Genomic DNA, 23731 nt, shown 5'->3' on the forward strand with positions numbered 1-23731 from the left:
CCATCATGTATGGTGAGGGTCTGGAACACCTCAGAAGGCATCTCTTCACACAGGGGTGCTAGGGAGCTGCCTCTGGGGAAAGTGGAAGGAAAGAGCTTAGGAGAGACCGGAGGCTGCATGGACACCTGGTGACTAGTTCTGGAAAACTAAGTATGTAGTGAAGGAGAGGCTCTCTGATTGACTTTTGAGGTCTACAAAGAAGGTGTCATTTTACTACCCTTTGCTCCTTATCCTCAGCTGTGCTCTATGGAACTATAGCATTTGTTGAGGCCCTTCATCCTCTGAGGGAAACAGGTCTGAGTCCTTAGACTTTTGGGTTTTTTGGGGGGGAGGGCAATTAGGGTTAAGTGACTTGCCCAAGGTCACACAGCAAGTAAGTGTTAAGTGTGTGAGGCTGGATTTGACCTCAGGTCCTCCTGACTCCAGGGTCGGGGCTCTATTCACTGTGCCACCTTAGCCTTTTTATTTGATCCCTAACCTACCCGAGAGTGTGAACTATAAGGATCTAAGGAACCGAGGCTGAGTGTCTCCACCAACCCAGCACTGACACCCCGAGGACAAGAAATTACCTTCAAGAGTGACCTTCAGGGGCGGCCAGGTAGCACAGCAAGTAAGAGCACCGGCTCCAGTGTTGGGATGACCTGGAGATCGTATCCCGGGCTCAGACACTTAGCACCCACCCAGAAACACCTGGCCATGTAACCTTGAGCAAGTTACTTAACCCCGATTGCTTAAAGGTGGCCAGGTGGCTCAGAGAGTAAGAGCACCGGCTCCAGTATCGGGATGACCTGGATCAAATCTGGCCTCAGATACTCAGCACCACACCCAGAAATAACTGGCCATGTAACCTTGAGCAAGTTACTTAACCCCGATTGCTTTAAAAACAAAAAGTGACCTTCAGTAAGGATTCATGTAGCAGCCAAGCTGAATCTGGACATGAACTTGGTGGGACCAAAGAAACTGAACTGAGTTTTGAGCCCATTTCCCCAAAGACCAGTATGGTATTGGGGAGCACATGCTCTGCAAGTACTGGGATAAGGCTTGTATATTTGCTCGGGCTGTATTTTTTTACATTTAATCTTTATTTTATTTTTCTCAATTATGTGTAAACAAATTTTGACATTTATTTTTAAAAATATTTTGAGTTACATATTTTTTCTCTTCCCTCTCTTGTTGTGCTTGGGAAATAAATGTCCTTCTGTAAGAGTCAGCAGATAAATAGAACGAGGTATTAGTCACTTGTCCCTTAACAAACTGGGGAATATAGCTGCTAAGGGCTCATGCTATTAGAACCCTCGGGGAGATATAGGGGGCCTGGCTTGGTAAAGGGGCCCAAAGTATACTTTTTACAGCTGTAAAAAAAAAAAATCACACTTTGGGAGTTTTAATGCAGACTAAAATTCCAAACAAAATCAATTATTGACTTAATGGGGGAGTGGAAGAGAAGGGGTTTTGGAATTTGAGGATCTAGTTTATATGAAAACTCTTATTGGATAAATTTGCTAATTTAAGTGTCATATTAAAATGTAAATTTAAATTTGAGCATTTATTTTCTCAATTGTTTATTCTTCCGAATGTAACACTAAGGTGGTTTTATTGCTATCCTTATCTCTATTCTAGAGAGGAAAAACAAAAGAATTTGTTAGTAATCAATAAGATACCACAATTTGAGAGCTCGGAACACAATATCGGGGACCAAGATAATTCTCACTTTGTTCTCTTTCGAGGTTTTCGAGTAACAGCTTCCTCAGCTTGTTCCAAATCCATGCCATTTTCATTTAGAAGTGGAGATGGATTAGGTGTGCTCTTCTGGGTGACAGATGTCTCTGATTCTGAAAATTAAAATAAAGCAATGCAAATTTAACATCTTCAAACTGTTATTAAATGAACAGGAAACTACATGTACACCCATATGTGTGTGTATATACATATAATGTAATGTATACGTGTGTATATAGATACATATTACCTATATGGCATTACTGTTTGCTTTGCTGCTGCACCTAAGGACCATGGAACATTCCCATAGGAGCTCCTTGAAGGCAAGGACTGTCTTTAATTTTATGTTTGTGTGTTTTGCACATGGCAAGTACTTAATAAATGCTTTATCCATTCATTCGTTCAAAATCATATACCCGAGATATAAAAAGCAAGTTACAAAAATTAAAAAAAAGAGTATCCTATAAATCTTAACTAGAGCAAAGAAAATTCTTTTTTGCTATCTCTTAAATTTTAATACTTTAATGACCATATGCTTTTTAACTTTTAACTCTTTTTTTTTTTTGATGTGGAACTATGAATTCTATGGTGAATGGAACTTCTAGGGAGGAAACTCCCTCCCAATGCAGATCAGCAACGTTGAATCTTAGAGAGTCATTTGGTTCACTAGAGGTTAAGTAACTTCCCCAGGATCACAGAGTCAGCAGGTAATAGGTGGCATGTGAGCCTGGGCTTTTCTGATACCAAAGATGGCACTCATCCTACTAATCCACACTGCCTCTTTTAAAATAAAATTTTGAATTACTTACAATGGGAATATAAAAATCAATCCAATATTTAGGTTTCTCTTTTTATCCAAATAATTTTCTCAAACAACAGTTATTGTTCACGACAGAGGAAGAAATGCATACTCATTAAGAACACGGATTCCTTACAATGAGTCTATAAACCCATCCTTATCAGTCCCCCTGCTACTGCTATTCTTTTCTTTCTTACATGAGGCACTGAAGAGCCATAGTATAGAGCACTGAACCTGGAATCAGAAGATCTGAGTTCAAATCCAGCCTCAGATACCAGCTGTGTGAACCTGGATGAGTCACTTAACCTATTTGCCTCAGTTCCCTCATCTATAAAAATAGGGATAATAACAGCATTCACTTCTCAGGGCTGTTGTATGGATCAAATGAGATAATAATTATAAAATACTTATCACAGTGTCTGACACATACTAAGTGCTATGTAAATGTTAACTATCTTTATTATTGCTAAATGATATAGTATTTGTAGAGCACTCTGCAAACCTTAAAGTACTATATAAATGCTATTATACATTTTAAAAAATTCTTAACTTTTTGTGTGAGATTGGAAATATTATTCTTAATATTTTATTCTTTTAGTAAAATGGCCTAGTGTATTTTATTTATTTATTTATTTTTTTGCTTTTTAGAGGGGGAAGAGCAGGGCAATTGGGAGTAAGTGACTTGCCCAAGGTCACACGGCTAGTAAGTGTTAAGTGTCTGAGGCCGAATTTGAACTCAGGTCCTCCTGACTCCAGGGTTGGTGCTCTATTCACTGCACCATCTAGCCGCCCCAGCCTAGTGTATTTCACACACACACACACACACACACACACACACACACGGGCTATTTTAGAACACCCAAAACACTTCTGATTATGCTAGTTTGACAATTATTTGAAAGACTATAAGATAAAATCCAGAAACAACTGTACTTTACAACAGATCACTTTTAAAATTGTCCTTCTAGAGACAAAGCCAAAGGAATGGCTAATGGTGAGAATGTTAGGCCAGAAAGGAGGGAGGGTACCCTCATAGGAAGTAGGTAGAGAGGGTATTTCGGGGAAGGTGGAATTCTTTGACACCTTTTAAGTCACACCTTTAGAATTACAAGTAAGTGGCTCTACTCTGTCTTCATACAGGGAAAACGCTGACCATATTTCTCTTCTTCTATTCCACTTACAGAAGAGGCTCACCTACCAGCAGGTAATCTTTTCTTCTTGCGTTTCTTCTGGACTGGAGCTTCTGGCGGCTCCAGGGGTTCATGAGTCAACAGTTCACTGTTGTCAGATGGCTGATGGCCTGCATCCTGAACGATGCCTTCTAGAGAGGCACTTCCTACAGGACAAAACAGGATAATTAAAACAGAAAACATTTTATTTGGGGATGTCAAGGAATGTTCTAAACAAACCACTGCTTAATCTCTCTATAAGCCCAGAAGATAAAAGGACTAGAATGCTTTCTGTACTCCACACCCCTACTACTCCACAAAATCCTCAATCAAATGTCTCTCTTCCAATAAACAAGAGAGATAACTCCCAGTTATTTTAAAGTCATTTTCCCATTTTTCATTAGACCTGCTTCTTGATTTCCCCTTAGGCCTATTTTTATTTATTTAGGATTCCAGTGATATGGACCACTATTTAGTCTCATAAACATTAGCTAGCAAAAACAGTGAAGTTCTTTGAATTAAGTTAAATGACAAATTTCCTCTACCATTCTAAACAGTTCTGGTTCAGTTCTGTCATGACCCACAGATCAAAAAAACTGAAATGTGGAGGAGATGAGAACCTCAACCTGAGAGTCAGGACAGTGACAATCCTCCCTGCTCTGGACTATGACCCCACCAAACTCTATAAGGTTATAAATTCCCTTACAGAGACCAAATCTGACTAGAGAATACAAACCTACCCTCAGACGGAGAAACTGTAAACTCATGAACTAATAAAATAATCCTCCATCTGCAAGGCATCTAAGATCACACTCACTAGTCAGAATTTCTTTAAACCTAAAGAGACTTACTCTTTTTCAACCAGGTGGTTTTGAGGTTACTAAAGATAAAAGTCGTCAGACAAACTTTCATTGACAGTAACTTCATAAAGAGCCATATCCTCAGTCCTCTTCCCTTTTGCTGGTGTTTGCCTTAAGAGTCTGCACCAGACTGAATGTGCCTTTGACCTGGTCCCTAGCCAGGCACCTTGAAGTCTACAGTCCTGGGTTAGTCTAACTCAGCTTTGCCTTACACCCATGATGACCTGAGATTGCCTGATTCAGCTAGAGTGAGATGGAGTTACTCTGTCTCACAAAACAGAAGAGCACCAGTAAAAGCTTAACAACAGGATCTTGGGCTGGGGGGTACATGACACACTTTTAAGTTTAATTTGAATTATTAACATTTTTCTCCATCACTTTTTTAAGTCTAGACAATCAACAAAATAATAAATTAAGTCCTAATCTGGGGCATTTGTTGATTTCCAAAGTGCAAATCCTCACACTGAAAATTTCACAACTGGCTCCAATATACCGCCTGGAGAGAGACTAACTTCTTACCTAGGGCATTTTTTGCTTTGGATTTCTTTTTTTTTCGACGATTAAGTGGAATGTCATCTGTAAAATAGAAAACAACAACCATAAAGAGGCTGACCTAAAAGTCAACTGTGAAAAAGAAGTCTTGCAATATGAATAAGAGAAAAATTTTCACATCAAAAGGCTTATTCTTTTCCCACTTTCTTTAATAATCTAGATTAACATTAGGGGAAGAAAGGATGAATGTGACAGAATGGAGGAAGAGATCATTCTACAGTACAAGTAATAGGGCATAGGCAGGAATCATAGGAACTCTATTTGGTACTACAGAGTCCTAATGACTCTCTACCAAGAGCCACGTGGTGGTGGTGATGGTGGTGGGGGAGTTCTGGCAAAGGAGAAGTTTAAGCATGTATCTGTAATATCCAAGGCTTCCCAGTGAAATGGAGGCATTAATTCTGAAGAGAAGGGAGGATGTTAGGAGGACAGGAGTTTGTAGAGAGGACTACTAGCTTCCACTCATTTCAAATGAGGGTGCATACAGTTAGTGATGCTTGATTAATGACACCATTCAAATTAGACTTTAAGAAAAAAATTAGAAATTAGGCATTATATTTTTAACATAAAATGCTACATACAGAAATTTTTATTTTAACAAGGAACTAACTCACCTTGCAGGGTACTTCAGAAGCAAACATTTTACATGACATCAGCCAAAGTAAAACAAATACACAAACATGAAGGAAAGAGACAAAAGGCATTAGTTTGGAGTCTCTTAAAATTCACTGATGTCAATATTGTCAGCATAAAAAATTGGCTTAATATTTTGTTAAAAATGAAAATAAAATAAACATGTCAACAGCAATGTGGGATAGTTTGTTAAATTATAACATCATTAGGAGCCAAGAAGGTTGAGTATAGACAGCAACCCAGCTGGACTCTCTCAACCATCTCCTCTAAACAACTTTCAAATAGTGCCTCAAATCAGATTTTGGAACAGAAGAGCCAATAAAAGGTTGGGGTGAGACATTTTTCCAGCCCAAAACAACTTAGGAAGTTGGAAAGAGAGGTCAATGCCACTGGGTTAGGGCCAGTTTGGAGCAGCTTGAAATACATGCAGCAGCAGGCCTTGAAGGCCACTGCCACCATAGCAACTGCAGCTTCAGGTCAGAGAAAGTAAAGGAGTTGGACAACTGATCAGAGATGATCTCTTGCTGGCACTGGCTGCAGAACCTGGTGCTTCTTGGCAACTCTACTGCCCATAGACAGTTCTGGGTTATAGCTCCAGGGCACAGAGGAATGCCAGAACTTGTAGCCAGAAGAGAACAGAGGACCTGGTCACAGTTCCAGGGCCAAAAGGAACTTGCAGTTGCAGAGAAACAGGGTCCTTCCTGAGTAAAGACCAGAGCACAAACCATACCTCTCCCAGGATCACACTACCTTAGAAGAAGGAAAACTTACAGAACGTCAGAACTAGCTCTGAAAAGAGAAGCACAAAAAAGCCCGTAGCTTGGGACAGTGCTTCTCCACCCCAAGATGAGCAGAGCCCAAAAAATTCAATAACAAAAAGTTCAAAGTCAAGAAATAGGTTGGAAAATGAACAAACAGCAAAAAAAAAAAAAAAAGAACTTGACCATTGTTGGGGTCTCAGAAGCCTCTCTGAGTTCAGGTCTGTTGCAGCAGGATACAGAACAATCAGCAGTATGTGCTGATCTTATCTGTGATCAGGGCATCCTAACCTCTAGGAAGTGCTGAGGCATCCAGATTGTATGCTGTCACACAATGTACCCTGTTACCCTGAGATTTATCTTGGGGACTAAGGGCAAGTGAGCAGGAGTACACAAGCTGTTCTGGACACAGCCTCCCTGTCCTCTGATTGCCACCCCCCCACCCCTTCCCTCCTGAGCTGTTCTTGAGCTCTGCAAGTGCACTTTGGGGATTTAAGGGCTGAAGCACAAGGGGGCCAGGAGGAGAGATGTAACGACACCGCCTGTCCTGCCAATAAAGCTGTGCCTCTTTCCATTTCCAGGGGCCCAACTTCTCTTTTACGTGAATGTGCTGGACATCTCCAGATGCACACTGAAGACCTGGGAAAGGTAAGACTCAGCTAGAAACCCAAGGATCAATACAGATCATGAAAGGCTACTATTGTGTTAGGGAAGGTCAAGAGGAGGACAATGCTGTGGAAAATACCTACAAGCTAAGCCTCAAAGAAAAATGCTAATTAGACCCAAGCCCCACAAGAATTCCTGGAAGAGTTAAAGAGATAAAAGTGCTAGAGGGCAAATTAGGAAAAGAAATGAGAGTGATCAAGAAAATTATGAAAAGAGAATTAACAGCTTGGTAAAAGAGGCATAAAAAATAATGAAGAGCAAAATACCATTAAAAAAACAGAATTGGCTTGATGATAAAAGAGGCACAAAAATTCACCGAAGAGAAAAATTCCTTAAGAAACAGAATTGCTCAAATGGAATAAGAAGTATAAAAACTCAATAAAGAACTTCATTCTTTAAAAATCAGAATTGGGTAAGTGGAACCTAATGACTCCATGAGTCATCAAGAAACAATAAAACAAAGTGAAATGACTGAAAAAAAATGAAGAACATGTTAAATGCTTCACTGGAAAAAATGAAATGGAAAACAGATCCAGGAGAGAAAATTTAAGAATTAGACTCCCAGAAAGCCATGACCAAAGAAAGAGGCTAGATATATTTCAAGAAATTATCATGGAAAACAGTTTTGATATCTTAGATCCAGAGGTGAAAAAAGAAATTGAAAGAACCTACCAATCATTTCCTGAAAGAAATCCCAAAATGAAAACTCCCAGGAATGTTATTGTTAAAATCAAAGACCTCTCAAGTCAAGAAGAAAATATTACAAACATTCAGAAAGAAAACACTCAAATATCATGAAGCCACTATCAAGATCATCCAAGAAGCAGCTTCCGTGTTAAAGAAGAAAAGGGCTTAGAATAGGATATTCCAGAAGGTCAAGGAGCTAGGATGACAACAAAATAGTTCTTGCTGTATTTTTTTTTAACCATCCCCCTTGTCATTCCTTATAGCACAATAGTACGCCATCACAATCATAAGTCACTTCTCATTCAATCATTCTTCAGCTGATAAACATCCCCTCAATTTACAATTCTTGGCCACCACAAAAGGAGTTGCTATTGATATTTTTTCTGCAACATGCCTAACATGGAAATAGGCATTTTCCCTTTTTTGGCAATATGGCTATTTTGAAAATGTTTTTCATATTTGGGACAACTTGAAACAATCTTATGCCCAAAGGGCTATAAAACTGTGCATACCCTTTGACCCAGCAAGACTACTACTGACTACTACTAAGTCAGTATCCTAAAGAGATTAGAGGAAACGCACCAGTACATACAAAAGTATTTATAGCAACTCTTTCCATGCTGGTAAAGAACTGGAAATCAAAGGGATGCTCAAGCATCAAGTGGGGAACGGCAGAACAAGCTACTGCGCTATAAGAAATGACAAGGCAAGCGGCTTCAGAAAAAAAAAAAACAACATGCAAAGACCGACATGAACTGATACAAAATGAAGTGAGAAGAACCAGGAAGTCATGGTGCACAGTAAGAACAATGGACTTGGCTACTCTGATCAATACAATGGTCCAAGTCCCAAAGGACTCAGGATGAAAAAACACTGTCTACCTCCAGAGAGAGAAACGATGAACTCTGAGTGCACATTGAAGCATAATTTTCTCATGTTCTTTTATTTTTTATTTCACTTTTTTTAATATGGCTAATATAGAAATGTTTTTATTATTTCACATGTATAATTAACCTATATTATGTTTCTTGCTTCCTCAATGGATGAGGAAAGGGTGGGAGAGACTATGGAACTCAAAATTCAAAAAAGAAAAAAATGTTAAAAATGAATAATAAATGTAAAAATTTTAAAAATGACGTTATTATACAAAAGCACTTTATCTAGAATTGTGGTAAATGGCCTTGTAGTTTATACAGACCAACTGACTAGTAATAAGATGTATTAAGCATCAGTTGACAGGGATTAGAATACAGTTTAGGCTCTGCCAGAATTTTTAAGTAAACAAAAGCAGATTAGGACTTTACTAGTCATGATAAGTGTAAAAAAAAAAAAACCCCAAACATTCATAGTTTAGGTTATACTGTATATAAACTACTGTGATTGAGAGAACGTGCTAGCAAAGTCTCTCTCTCAGAGTAGCAAGATGCTACTTTTTGCAATGTATCCTTATATATCTCCACTGCCTCACCCATCCTAGCCCTGAGCTTCTTCTCTTGTTTTACATGGTCAGTTATTATTATAAAAATGATTAATAATGAGAATGATGCTGTAAGGCATTTATGAAGCCTCATTACCAAAACCCAAAATGTTGCTTAATTATTTTCTTGTAAATTCAATTTCTGGCTCATCATCCTTGTTTTCTCCCCCTTTTAGAACATGAGCTCCTTGAGAGCAGAAGCTGCCTTGTTTTCCTATTTGTCTCCCTAGCAATTCTGCACCATAATTACTTCATAAACACTTTTTCATTCATTCCTGCATTCATTATTATCGGCAAACATTTACAGAGTGTCAACAGGAAATCATGCTTTCAGAAAGCCTTCGTGAAAACTAGTCTTATTACAAGAGGAATGAACGTACATGTGGAAATCAAAGCTGTAGCAAAGAGTTCCCAGTCCTTGCAGAAGTCTGCATAAAACAAGAGTACCTCCTGTTTGTAGAGTACTGTTAACAGGTGCTGGGCATACAAAGGAGGTTAAGTCTACTGACTTCAAAGGATTTAAATCTGACCAGGGAGATAAGCCATCTATAACACATATGCATCTATACATGCACATATGCAACAATGCCAAATATGTTGAAAGGAAAAAAAGGGCTAAACCAGTTTAGAGATGAGAGGGAATCTCCGAGAGCTACAGGCAGCGGAACAAAGTTCCCCAGGACAGCCAGGGAGGCTGGGGGTTTTGAAAGACTTCCCCAATGGGAGAAGGCATTCCTGGCAGGGAAGACAGAATGGATAAAGGCATAGAGGAAGGAATTAAGCAGAGCATGTTCATGGAACAATGAGATTAGCTTGACCACAGCATAGATTTCATATAGCAGAGTTAAGCTGAAGAGGCAGACGGATAGTGAACTCTGGATACTAAATTTAAATGCCAGCTTAAGGAATCTGGAATTGATTCTATGGATTGCAAAATATATATGTGAGGTACTATGAAATGGTATAGAGAGCTCATTCCTGTATAATATATTAGCAGTGTGTAGGAAGAATAGTTGGGGTGACCAGCACAAAAAAAATTGGATTGGTGGTTGACTTAGTTAGGAGAGTGCAACATTAATAAAGGCATGAAGTAGCAATGACTTGGACTGATGGGAAATGAAAGAAAACAACAGATTTGCGAGATACTTCCGAAGTAAGAATCACCAGAACTTGGTAAAACAGTAGATAGATGTGGTGCAGAAGGTGAGGGCAGGAGCTGAGAATGACTTCAGAATTTTGATGCAGGATAATTAAAAGAAAAGAAACAGAGAAGCCGGTGGGGCAAAGTTTTGCACGTACTTGAGCTCTGGTGTAAATTAATATTTTAAAGTCAGGGACTGGCTGAATAGGTGGGAACTCTCCTTTGTTCTGTATGGTGCTCCCTCTTTCTGCCCTCTAAATGGATCCATCCCCCAAAAGCTTAGCTGTCGGCGGCACCTTCTCTTTAAAATTCATCTGCCTTTGTGGCTTCGACTATGGCCTCTTATGAATGACTCACAAATCTATCCCTAACCCTGACATCCTGCATGACTTTCAGGGTTTTTTTTTCCCATACTATTTACGGGATACATCCGCTGAGATGACCTCTTTACAGTTAACACATACAAATTTAAACTCACCGTCTTTCTCTCAAACTGGCTCTTCTTCCTACCACCCATTTCTACCAATGGGACTACCAATCTCCTCTATTCAGAACCTTGCGTCATTTCTAATTCCTTCTTCCAATTCAAGCACTGATTTAATTACACGTAACCTTGGCCGAGTGTGTGCCATCCCGCGGGACCTCGGTCTTTTCATCTGTAGAATGAGGAAGTTGGCCAGGATGATTTCTGAGTCCTATCCATCTCTACACCTACTGTGCCACGCATGTCCTCACGATTCTTCTTCAAAGCATCTTCCTTATTCAATCATTTTTCAGTGTTATCACTTCAGACCGGGGCCTCAGCACCTTCCGTACAGGTTCCTGTATAGCTGTCTCCCAGGTGGTCCTCCTGCCCACAAAGGCACAGCCAGCTCTTTGCCATCATAATGAGTAGGGAACCACTGTTACCTTAAAAAAAAACAACCTAATTCCTTGATTTTTAAAAATGGGCAAAAATCGGTTTTCAGAAAAAAAAAATTTAACAGTATGCAGCAACAGAAGCTACTTTTGAGATGAGGTTTTATAATATCATCCCATAGTACATTATGTACTATCTTTTAAAAATGAAAAATAATGCTACTGACCCACTGCTGAGAAGGTGGGAAGAGCAGAAAGGAACAAGAATTTATTAAGGGCTTCCAATCTGCCAGGCTAGTAAGCACTAACTGCCAAGCAGTGTGCTAAGTTCTTGACAAATATGATCTCATTTGATCTTCACAATAACTCCATGGATAGGTGCTATTATCCCCATTTTACAGATGAGAAAACTGAGGCAATGAGAGGTTAAATGACTAGGTCAGGGTCACAGAGCTAGTAAATATTTGAGGCCAAATTTGAACTCAGGTATTCCTGACTATAGGCCCAGCAGTCTGTGTACTATGGTGATACCTAACTGCCCCTGGAGCACCAAATTCTATTTAAATTATATTCCTACTACTAAGGTGATTAATGGTTTCTGTATTCATCTGCACTGTCTCACTCTGTCCTTACTGCCAAAATGTCATACATATGTATAGGACACTATTGAAGGATTTGTAGCATATTCATTACACATAAACATATTTTCTTTTATCTATGTAAAACCAGTTGAGGGTCAATGCAAGGAATGTGTGAATCAATTAAAATGTTTACATAAAAACTATGATGTAATAGGTACCATACTCAAAATGTGTTCTAGCCTACCGATTTACGTCATATTTCATAACAACTATACTTTCTTAGCCTTGATACACTATAATCTTCAACTTTAATAACTTAGCAATTTTCTTCTGAGTTATCAAAATTGTGCCATATTTTTGTCCAATTGTTTTGTCCTCAGAAAATACTCAATTTTATATCTACAAAAGTTATTTAATTCAATTCAACAGGCACTTACTTATTTAACACTTAGCACAGGTTATATTCCAAGTACTGTGATAGGTATTGTGCACACAAAGACAAAAATTAAAATAGTACCTGCCTTCAAGGGGCTTACATTCTGCAGGGGAAAACAACATGTACATAGTGAATTAAAATTCAAAATACATGTCATAGTTCACCCTGGTATGCCCAGCACCTCAGAGGTACTTAATAAACATATCTTGAACTAAATATATCATACATATCCTTCTTATTAACAAAGTCATTATAGAAAATTATTTTTTACCTTGGTACTGGTGGAAGAGCTCTTGGAGGACGCTAGGAAAAAAAGGTCAGAAAAAACACTTTTAATGAACAATTGAATTATCTTCTCTTCATGGGTCATTTTTTGTAAAAAAAAAAAAAAAGCTTCTTACAAACGACTGAAAATATAGGAGGCTAGACTACTATATTCCAAATAATTTGGGAGTCTGTGTAAGAGACAGATCTAAGAGTTTTGAAGGGGAATGAAAACCTAACAAATACACTAAACTTGCCCAACCATGTGAAAAACTTAAGGCTAAATATCTTCTATGCATAAGCAGAGCTGCAATCACACTTGGCAACAATAACAAGTAAATACGTCCTTTAATATTATAAGCATTCATGATTGACCTGGGCATTCTCTCTGTTAGCAACATGGACTTGAACACCTTCTTGACTTAGTAGATGGTCTCTGAGAACATAATCATCACCTTTGGACAGCCCAGTGAGGAGTCTATCTGAATTAATTGAGGGCCAGTCTCGTCCTCAGACAATAGACATACAGTCCATCATTGGATTCAGTCTTTCCAATGTGATAGAACCTGAGACCTTTCACTCCAGTTGCCTGGCTTTTGAGAATGCAGAGTTATCTCCACATAATGGTGGTTCATCAGAGGATTCTGGAGGCAAGAGAAACCATGTAATTAAAATAAACAACCCTTTGATACAAGCAATGCAAATATTATTATCCTTATTTAACTGATCATGAAACTGAAGATATAAGAAATTAACTGACTGTCTGAGGTTGGCCCTGAACCCAAATCCACTGATTCTGAGTTCGGCATGCTTGTCCATGGCCCTTCCACGTCTCTTCTTAGTTTCTGAAGCACTTGAGAATCTTCTAAAATTAATGAATTCACAAATATCACTGCCAGGTTTGATTTCATCTTCATGCTAGTGTGATGTGATCCCCCCAGCCGAGGGGATGGTCTTTGGGAATTGCAGCGAATGAAAAAGAAGATTGGTGGCCAAGCTTCTAGTGACTGGCACCTGCACCTTCAGCCAGGGTGAAGATCACAGGAAATATTCCATCCTGGGGTCTGTACTGGAAGTTTTTCTACCTTGGTTGAATCTAACAGATCTTGAGCTCTCACTGGCATAGCCTCCTACAATCCAATGTCATTTTTATATATTTATCTTATATTTATATATTTTATATTTGTATATTATATATATATATGGGAGTGTTGGAATAGGGCTTCACTGGAAGATTAAAAATAAATATGAATCAGTGTATTTTACCTGAGAGGTGACAGGAAATAGTGGATGGAGACATGGACTCAGAGTTAGGGAAGATTGGGTTCACATCCTTCCTTTGCTATACCTTCAGGTCCTCATCTGTAAAATGGGGACACAGTGGAGATAGAATGGCAAACCACTCCAACATCTTTGCCAAGAAAACTCCACGGACAAGTCCAGGGGGTCACAAAAAGTCAGATATGATTGTGACCCTGGGCAAGTCACTTAACCTGTCTCTGTGTTCCAGGCAACTAAGGCAATGCTTCCCAAATTTTCTTGATCATGCCTCCCTATCAAAAAATTCTGGGTACATCCTCTTCATATATGTATTTATAAATGTATAAGCATATGCTACTCTACTAATATCTTAATATATTATAAAATATACAAAATAGGATAAAGAGAAAATATATTTTTAAATTTTTTTCTTAATAATACAAAAAATCCTTTTGCTCTCATTAAATAAAACTGTGATTTATTTTCATCTTTATTTAGTGAGGACGATATCATTGAAAGTGCTGCACTTTTTGGAAAACATTGGTTTGCCACTTTGTGATACAGCAGTTCAAAGGTCTGGTTCTAAGTTCAGTTTCTTCCAGCACTAGCTTTTAATGGCAGTCATAACAGACCTCAAAAATCTACAGATCCAAATAGAAGAATGATAGAGTGAACAGAGCACTGGTTAAGAAGACCCAGGTTCAAATCCTGCCTCTGATTCTCATTAGCTGTATGACCATAGGTTAAGTCATTTAATTTCTCTAAGGTTACCTATCTTTAAAATTGGGAGGGGTGGGGGGAGTGGATTAAATGACCTCTCAGGTCCCTTTCAGCTTTAAGTTAGGATCCTAAGGGCATAACTGTGTTTACTAAATCATGATATTCATTTTTCAATCACACCTACCAATTATTCAAAGGTTTTGCTGTTGTTGATGTTGTTGGAATCTGGTTGTTAAATGTCTATCTTCCCTCTAGCCAAGGGGTGAGAGACATGGTCTTTGGGGGGTCAAGTCCCAGGTCTAGAGGGTAGTGGTTGCTCCAGATGGGGAAAAGGAAGCAGGACACAGAGCAAGATGCCTGGGCAGGCCTTGGTTTCCTGCCTTCACTTGCTTTGAAGCTGTCTGGTTGGTTGGGGTAATAACAGGGTTCCTGCAGTTGCCGGAGGTGTGTCCAGCTGCTTGAGCCCCAAGCCCACTGGCAGCTGACACTGCCATTTATAATGCCATCACCTTGGTTGTGCCCGACCCTCTTGGCTTCTCCTTGCTGTAGATCTTTCAGGTCTAGTGTAAGTCTCTCTTGTTCTTCTGGGGGTGGGGTGGAAGAAAGAGTCTGGGCAGGCAGCAAGGAACTAGTATGCCAGCTCAGGCCAGGCAGCTGTGCCCTGCTACTTACAAAAGTGGGTCATGGGGGTCGAGGCAAGGACTATGCAGGGAGTGGGGGAAGAGTGATTTCTTCCCTAGCCCCATCCCTCCCCCCCCTTCTTACCTGGAGAGGAGCTTGAGTGGCTGACCATCCAGCATAGCCCACACTGGACACTGGCCAGGATGGAAGGAGTTGAGCCAGGTGGTATTTAATATTAGATCAGAGTGCTCCTTGAGGGCAGGGGCTGCTTTTGCCGTTCTCTTATAACACAGTAGGCACTTAATAAATGCTTATTGACTCAATATTTTCTTAGCACTCCAATGGGATATCTCATTGAAATAAGAAAATCATATTTTGTAAGTTAATTCGGTCTCTTATGAGAACTTGTCCCCTTGATGACCCCTTAAAAAAAAAGCCGACCTTGCACTCTGAAGCAGCAAACAACTTTAGGCCAGAGCCGGGAACCAGTCACTCCCGAGAATAGAATGTACCCGGAGGGGACTTGACTACTCCCCTCCAAGTGCTTGCTGGTCTTATCAGCAACCAGTCTGTTCTGCTTTCAAGGTTGCAATATTGGCTAACGACCACCAGACTGTTCCTGTTCCAAATTGTCAAAACATGGATGAAATATGAAAAACAGAAGACACGTAAACGATGAGTCTGCTAACTATAGTTGGCTGCGTGCCTTCTTTGTTCTCAGCCCTTAAAGACCTTAGCTCGAGACCCAAAGATTTGAGTCTCACCCGTGGGAATGACGATTCGCCCAGGATTTTCCCACTCGGGTCTCAGGCTGGAGAAAACGGGACTCCCCCAGTAAACTGACGAGAGACGGTGCTCCCCCATGTGGTGATGTTTTCTTTTTCTTTTTCCTCTATCCTAATTATTATAATCATTGTATTTTTAGTATTGCTTTTGTTGTGCTGCTTTGTTCGGTGTTGCTCAACTTATATCCCTTGCCCCATATAATAAAACCCTTTCCCATAAAACGAAAGCGTCGTTTGTGGTAACGAATGCGAACCTCAAAATTCACATAACACTCATGCACCCTCCTGCTGTGTGCACACTCTACTTTGTGGACCACTGTTCTAAGACTTGAAGAGAATGCACTAATCTGCATTGGTACAGGTGGTTTTCTGATAAGACATCCCTTATACCACAGATCTCTCCAATAAAAAACTGCCCACTAAAATCTCTTACGTTTAGTGCAGAGACAATACTGCATATCAGAAAGGATAACCGATAAATGACTTTTCTCCTAAACTTTGTCCTTTGTTTAACAAGTAATTTATGAATATATTTAATACTAACAGAAAATCAGAAGAGAGCCGGTCATCACAAAAACCAAATTAAAAAATCACTGCTATAAAAGACGATAGCGTACACGGGACATAATTACATGTTTTAAATTAGGGAGTCGTTGCAAGACGAGGCTCCTTCCCAGGACTCGTGCAGAATGTGCCACAACATGGATTTACCAGCATTTCAGTTCTAAGTCCCGCAGAGACGGATCCCTGCATAAAACAAAGCCAACACATCCACGCCTGACGCCCCTCCCCAAACCACAGTATGCAAAGGAAAGGAAGCCGGTAAAAGGAGCTTACCACCTGTTTCTTTCCCATGCCATCTAACGCCCGCCTCGGAATGCCGGCTACCGCAAGCCCGTAGGGCGCCCGTAAGGCCCTCCGCGGGTATCTCCCGCCCAGAGAGCAAGAATCCAGCCCTAGCCCCGCCCACTGGCAACTTAACACGTGGCGGGGAGGGCACAGACGCGCCGTGCGTCATTGCGTCAAGCGGCCAAGCCCCCTAGGGCCGAGTCCCGCCCCGCCGGTCTAGCTAGAGGAACTGAGAGGACAGCGCGGCTGTGACCTAACCGAAGTGGGAGGAGGGAGAGGGGAGCTAATGGAGACCGCGTCGAAATGAGGGTCTCCCCACGGGCCCACCGGGTGGAACCGCGAAGGCGGTTGGAGTAAAAGGAGGCCCAGAAGGGGAGGTGGGGTAGTAGGATCCAAACTGGGAGGGCGGGGCGTTGTCATGGTAACGCACGCCCAAGCCCGCGATCAGTTACCCCTCCCCTCCCTAGAGCTAGCTCTCCCCCCCAACGAGGTGAGGGAGCGGGCCTGCCCCCCACCCCCATCCCTCCCTGACACTTCCTCTGGGACGACCCTGCCTTTCCAACCCTCCAGCCCGGGCCCGCATCTCCTTCCCCTCTACGGCTCACCAGGCTGGGTCCCTCCTGCGGGGGCTCGGGCTCCGGCCTCATGCCGCGTCCCTGGAGAACCTCCTGCGCAACCGCCGCCCGGCCCGAGCCCCCACCTCGATCCCGATCCCCACCGAGCCGCGTAGCGCCTCTCTCAGCCCCGGGGGTCTGGGCGCGGAGAGGGAGGGGGTGCGCGAGCGCCGGGATGAGGCCGACTCCCCGCTGTGCAGCGGCAAGGGGCGTGTTTAGACCCCTCCCCTTGGGGAGGCTGCTTCTCCTGACCCCGGCTTCTTCCCTCCTTCCCTCCAGAGTCTGCCCCAAAGGATGGAGCGTGTGTGCGGAAGTGTTCGTGTGTGAGTGTGCATGGCCCAGTGCGAGTGTCTTTGTGCAAGAGTGACTGTGTATTAGTGTCTGTACGAGTGTGCCAGGGTGTGTATACCTGTGTGTGAGTCCGTGTGTGGGGATTTATGTGTGGTCTGTGTACAAGTGCGTTGAGTTTGTGTGTGTGTGTGTGTGTGTGTGTGTGTGAATGGAGTGTGGCCAGGGACCGAGGTTGCCGCCCTCCATCCTTACAGACACTCGTGGCCATGTATGACAATGTATGTCAGGGAACCTGATCTAGATGCCTCACGGAAGATAGTGTAGGGTCGTGCAAACATGCGCGGACGGCTAGATGGCACCGTAGTGATCGAGGCTGTTTCTGGAGTCAGGAAGACCTAGTTCAAATGTGACCTCAGACAGGCTTACTAGCAGTGTGATCCTGGGCGAGTCACTTAACCCTGCTTGCCTCAGTTTCTTCATCTATAAAATGAACTGGAGAAGGAAATGGCAACCACTCCGGTATCTTTGCCCAGAAAACCCCAAATGGAGTCATGAGAAGTCAGATACAACTGAACAACAACATATAATGTAAATGTGAAGTCAGTTTAGTTTCCGTGGTGGGCTTTGGTTTTTAAGCAGGTACACACATAGCATTTTGTGTTTTATGTGTCTGCTCTTACGTCTAGGACTTTTTGGAGGGCGAGGGAGTGGTCTGGCCCCGTGTGAAATCCCTCCACCAATGAGTGGCTAAAGGAAAGGAAAGTAATAATGATTTGGAGTTTGAGGATGCTCAAATCTTGGTCTTCCTCCTTGCAGGGCAAGTCGCTCAGCCTCTCTAGCCTTCATTTTTCTCATCTGTAAAATGATGTTGGATTGGATGACCTCTCATGACTGGCCATGGTCACACAGCCTGTCAGAACTTGAATCCAGAACTTCCTGAGGCTAAGGCTGGACCTCTATCCAATGCCCTTGATGCTTATCAAAATAGCGTTTTAAATTTAGAAAGAACCTTAGAGGCCATCTAGACCACCCTCTTCATTTTACAAATAGGTAATTGAGACCCAGAAAAGTGATTTGCCCAAAGTCACAAAGTAGTTGTGTCCAAGGGTAGGATCTGAAACCAGGTTTTCTGAATCCCTAATCCTCCCAAATCCATACCCCTTCCATACTGCCTCTTAGAATGAGGAACCTCAGACTGAAATATTTTAAAGTATTTTTTTTTTAAATTTGTACATTATAGAGAATAGAGGGAGTGGGAATGGGCAGAAATGTAGAGGCAGTGAAACAGAGACAGCCAGTATAACAAAATAGAGAGAAAAAGCTAGGCAAAGAAATTTACTTCTATGGTGTGATATTCTGTGTGCGTGTGTGTGTGTTCAGTATCTTTCATCCAGAAATTTAAAGCCAAATTTCCATTTCACAATTACAAGTTAACTTGGGGAAGTTTCTTGGTATTTCTCGTTATATGATGAAACTAAGTGGAGTGAGATCCACTTGAGGGTTTCCTGTCCATTTGCAAATCTAGGGATTAAAACTGTAACTGTCAGAAGAAGGATAAGAATTGTAGGCTGTTGGCTCTGATCCCCTCCCTTTCATTTCCCCCCAATTGCTTGGAGTAAGATACCTATGCACTTTTAACTTTTGAGAAACAGAAACACATAATCAGATATTTCACGTGTTATTTCTAGGCTTGAGTTGAAAAGTCTGGCACTTTTTAATAGGACTGAAGCCTTGATTTAACAACCAGAGAAACAGACTAAAAGGTTAAATTAAATTGATCAATATGTGTGACCCCCAATTTATATTCAGATACTGAGAAGACAGAATCACTAGAGATTATTGTTTGTTAAACCTTTGTTTCAGGAAGAAGTTTGGGATACAGTAAAAAAAAAAAAGCACTATGCAGTTTCTTCCAGGTTGCAGCCCATTCTTCTCTTGTTCAACTCTGGGCCCCATTTATTGTTCATTTTCAAGGTCAGTACAAGACTTGTACTAATAGACCATCTCTATTACTGGATTGTCCATCCAACTGCATATCTTAGCCTGAACAATAGGCTTTCTTCAACCACTTGTTTTTTGGGGGTTGTTTTTTTTTTTTCCCCTGCATGGATAGTTAGCCTACACTCTTGAGTGATCATGGATTTCATTTAGGAAGCAAGGAAAATAATCAGTTAATACATGCCTACTATATGCTAGGTACTAGGTTAAGTGCTTTACAAATATTTCATTTGATCCTCACAACAACCGTGGGAGGTAGGTGCTATTATTACCCCCATTTTACAGTTGAGGAAACTGAGGCAAACAGAGGCTAAGTGACTTGCCCAGGGTTACACAGCTAGTAAGTTTCTGAGACTGGATCTGAACCCAGGGAAAGTTGCAGTGTTCCAGGGTTTGATGCAATCAGCATTAATGTTGAGGGTTATAACCCAAAGGACAATGGAGAGATCCCTGGATGTGAGGAGAGTTTCAAAGGAGAAACAACATAAAGGATATCAGACCAAAAGATGGGCCACTTAAACAAAAGGATAACCAGTAGATAGACAGAACATGCATTTCATACCATAAAACATTGAGACAAATAGAGGAAAGTGCCCAGCATGGTGGTGGAGTGCTGGTGGGAGGATGTGGAGAAGTTACATGGATGGGTCCCCTTATCCATGAGATCATGGATCTGTCATAGTTATGTAATAGTTAAAGAGCCATGTACCACCACTGCAACAAACTTGTATAGTCAGGCACAGAAATGGAACACTGACCTTAACTTAGAAAAGGACCTCAAACAAAGAATCTGTATGAAGTCAGTTGCCTGCTGATCATGAACCATCGTGATCTAGATTTACTAGTGGAGGTTCTACATCTGGTTCCAGATCAGCTATTCTGGGCATGTCTTGTTTTGCTGGAACCCAATCATGCAACAACGCATCTGTGGAATTAAAACAGGTATATATACTTTTAAGAATGAAATGAAGCTGTAGTGGTGCAGCACTGATGCAAGCTATAAACCAAACGCTTCTTTTTGCACTAGGCTCTTTCTCCATGTTCCAAACGCTCTTACAAAACAGCTTCCTTAAAATCTGATAGAGCCAGCTAGATGGGGAGGCCTCCTCTAGGGTTCCGTGTCAGAACAGATCCAAGCTGCAGGGACCCACTGCGGCTCATCCTGGGCTTTCTGCACCACCGTCAATAGTTGTGCACATGCCTCTTGCAGACTGTCATTCACAATCACTTGATCAAAAAACTGGCCAAACTGAGTTTCCATTTTCTTCGCTAGCTCCTCCATCTCCTGTAGGTCTTCATCCTATGGCAGAGAGAATAAGGATGAAAGTGAGCAGTGCAAACCACAATACTTAGTCTAGCAGTTCAGTTGCTCAGATAGTTTTGAGAACAATGAGATAATGGGATCATAGATTTTAGAGCTAGAAGGTGTATTAGACATCCCCAGTGCTTCTTAAACCCCGGATGGTACAGTTTAAGAAGTGCTGAAGGGGTCAAGAGTGGGAAAGGTTTAGCTGCGTTTAGCTTAACCCTTTCATTTTACTGAGGCCCAGAAGGGCAGCTAGCAAGCAAGCACTGTGGCTAGAGCGCTGGGCCTGGAGTCAGGAAGACTAATTTTACTGAGTTCAAATCTGGCCTCAGACACTAGATGTGAGATCCTGGGCAAGTCACTTAACCCAGCTTGCCTCAGTTTCCTCATCTGTAAAATGAGCTGGAGGAGGAAATGGCAAACTCCAGTGTCTCCTCTAAGAAAACCCCAAATGGGGTCATGAAGAGTTGGACCAACTGAAAAACAACAAAAACTTCAGACCAGAGAGCTTAGGTGATTTGCCCAAGATTTCATAGATTGCAACAGGGCCAAATTTGAAGCCAGGGCTCCTGATACCAAATCGAGCACCCTTTCCATTAAGCAGTGGATGCTACTATGCTCGAAGATCAACAAACAGGAGAGCTACATTGATATACGAAGTTCTTTATTCTTTCTTTGCTAAGTGGCACCTTTACTTACTGTCATCTCCTAAAGACAACCAAGGAAATCAAGATTTTATGAAATACATCATTAAAAGTAATACACAGAGAATAACAAAATATATGAGGATATACAGGTGTTTGTCATTTTGTAAAATAGAATTCTGAACAATAAATTGTTATAAATCATTGTATATGAAATGGGAGGTTTTTAAAGCACCCCTTTAGTGAGTCCTCTTATAAAGCAAAGAATTCTTTTTAAAAATGTGAATAAACACCCTCATTTCTGTTTCATAAATTGACTTGAGCATATGACATTGAATTTCCTTTACACAAGGAATAGCTGGATAGAAAAAGAAAAATGAGATAGGAGAATCTTCTATCTCATTAACAGCCTCATATGTAGCAAGGATTCTTTAACTTTTAAAGCTGATTTATTAAAAAGAAGGGGTCATAAAGTACTTGTGTTTCTGAAAATAAAATTTCTAAGCAATAGAAACACAACAAAAAAGTGTTTGGGCTGACTAGAAATGATAGGAGGCATACAACTCTCCAGTTCACTGAATCATACCTTGAATTTAATGTTGACATAATAGTCTGTGATAATCCTGGCATTTTTCCGGGACTGTCTCATACGATTCAAGGTAGATGGTTTTATGAATATGATGTAAGGCTTCAGTTCATGTGTTCGGGTCACCTGAATACTCTACATAACACAATTCAGAGAAAAGTTTACCACATACATCAAAAAGGATCATTTCATTCTAAATTTTCTGTACTCTCTGGTGAGCATATTTAACATTTACTTTTTTGGAAGCAACTAACAACTTGTAATTATCAGTGAGATATCTATTTTACCCCTTTCCCAAGCACTTTATAGCAGAAAAAGAGTATATACTTGAAGTTAGAAAGTTTAACAATTGGTCATTTTAATTTTAGTAATTTATACAGCAAAGTTATTACTTACTGATTTTATGAATGGATGTTCTTTTGTGTAGGTTTTGTTTATAAGCTAATACAATGCTGGTAGTCAAAGGTTTTTTCTTTTTCTACTATACTTGGTCTTGAATCAGGATGGCACCAACCAGTGACATATTAAGAGAATGATACAGTCTAAAAACCTCTTATTGAATATTTATTAACAAATCTGTAACTGGCATCATCTTGATGAGATCTTCAGAAGGGTGGTATGAAAGAGAACTGGTTTATGATGATACAGGTGAGGGGTATGTGACTCCTCTCCACATTAAAAAATCTGTCCTTTCACAATACATGTTGAACTCTTTTCTATTCCACAACTTTAAAACTAATGGGGTATGATAGGGTACTCTTTCCTGGTCAGACCACATCTGAAGTTCAGTTCTGAACACAACGTTTTTGGAAGGACATTGATAACCTTGGAGAGCAAAGAAAGGCAATCTTTTTTTTTTTTTTGCCTTTTGGAGGGAAATTGGGGTTAAGTAACTTGCCCAAGGTTACATGGCCAGTTTTTTTGTGTGGGTGTTAAGTGTCTGAGGCCATAACCCAACTTGGGTCCTCCTGACTCTGGGGCCAGCACTTTACTCACTGTGCCACCTAGCCGCTCCAAAGAAAGGCAATCTTGATGTTAAAGGTCCTCAAGATCAATGCCATATGAGAAAGCAATCTTTAAATATTTGAAGGACTATTATATGGAAGAGGGATTAAATTTATACTTCTTGACCCAGAGACCATAACTACAGCAAAAACAACCTGCAAAGGTTGTAAAGAAATATATTTAAGGAAAAATTTCCTAAAAAATTAGAGCTATACTCTTAGTTACAGAGCTAGTAAATGGTAAAGACAGAATTAAAATCCAGGTCTCCTGACTCCAGGTTCAGTGTTTTGATGACTATATAATTCTTGTTTTTCCCCCTCCCTTTTTCTCCCTCCCCACTTCGAAGTGGCTCCCTGATGCCTATAGGATACGCAATTAGTCACCATTCTACTTTTCCTGATCTATTTCTTATTCCTTCATTACAACCTTTGTACATTCCAACCCCAATAGAT

General features: G+C 40.8%; 2 protein-coding genes across 9 annotated transcripts in view; both read right to left on the bottom strand.

The window, feature by feature from the left end:
* The window catches only part of TMEM237 (transmembrane protein 237), a 35809-nt gene extending 17927 nt beyond the window's left edge, over nt 1-17882 (bottom strand). Inside the window, exons 1-7 of one of the 8 annotated variants that reach the window (XM_069068805.1) lie at nt 16824-17237; nt 13867-13962; nt 12976-13244; nt 12608-12639; nt 5067-5123; nt 3717-3854; nt 1712-1832 (exon numbers count right to left, since the gene is read on the bottom strand). In XM_069068805.1, coding sequence (XP_068924906.1) covers nt 1712-1832; nt 3717-3854; nt 5067-5123; nt 12608-12639; nt 12976-13001 — 374 coding nt within the window. In that variant the 5' untranslated portion in view covers nt 13002-13244; nt 13867-13962; nt 16824-17237. Of the gene's footprint in view, nt 1-1711; nt 1833-3716; nt 3855-5066; nt 5124-5713; nt 5725-12607; nt 12640-12975; nt 13245-13360; nt 13466-13866; nt 13963-15345; nt 15552-16618; nt 16734-16823; nt 17240-17440 lie in introns of those variants that run through there. The other 7 variants (XM_069068804.1, XM_069068800.1, XM_069068801.1 and 4 more) reach the window with 7 other exon arrangements.
* Nucleotides 17883-18988: 1106 nt separating this feature from the next.
* Nucleotides 18989-23731, bottom strand: part of MPP4 (MAGUK p55 scaffold protein 4) — a gene marked incomplete at its 5' end in the record, with an annotated part of 54465 nt that continues 49722 nt past the window's right edge. Inside the window, 2 exons of the mRNA XM_069068825.1 lie at nt 18989-21038; nt 22275-22409. Coding sequence (XP_068924926.1) covers nt 20847-21038; nt 22275-22409 — 327 coding nt within the window. The remainder of the gene's footprint in view (nt 21039-22274; nt 22410-23731) is intronic.

The sequence above is a fragment of the Petaurus breviceps genome, unplaced genomic scaffold, assembly GCF_028583685.1.
Source record: "Petaurus breviceps papuanus isolate PSGF00001 unplaced genomic scaffold, PetGlider_PUasm1.0 90769, whole genome shotgun sequence".
Classification (NCBI taxonomy): Eukaryota; Metazoa; Chordata; class Mammalia; order Diprotodontia; family Petauridae; genus Petaurus; species Petaurus breviceps.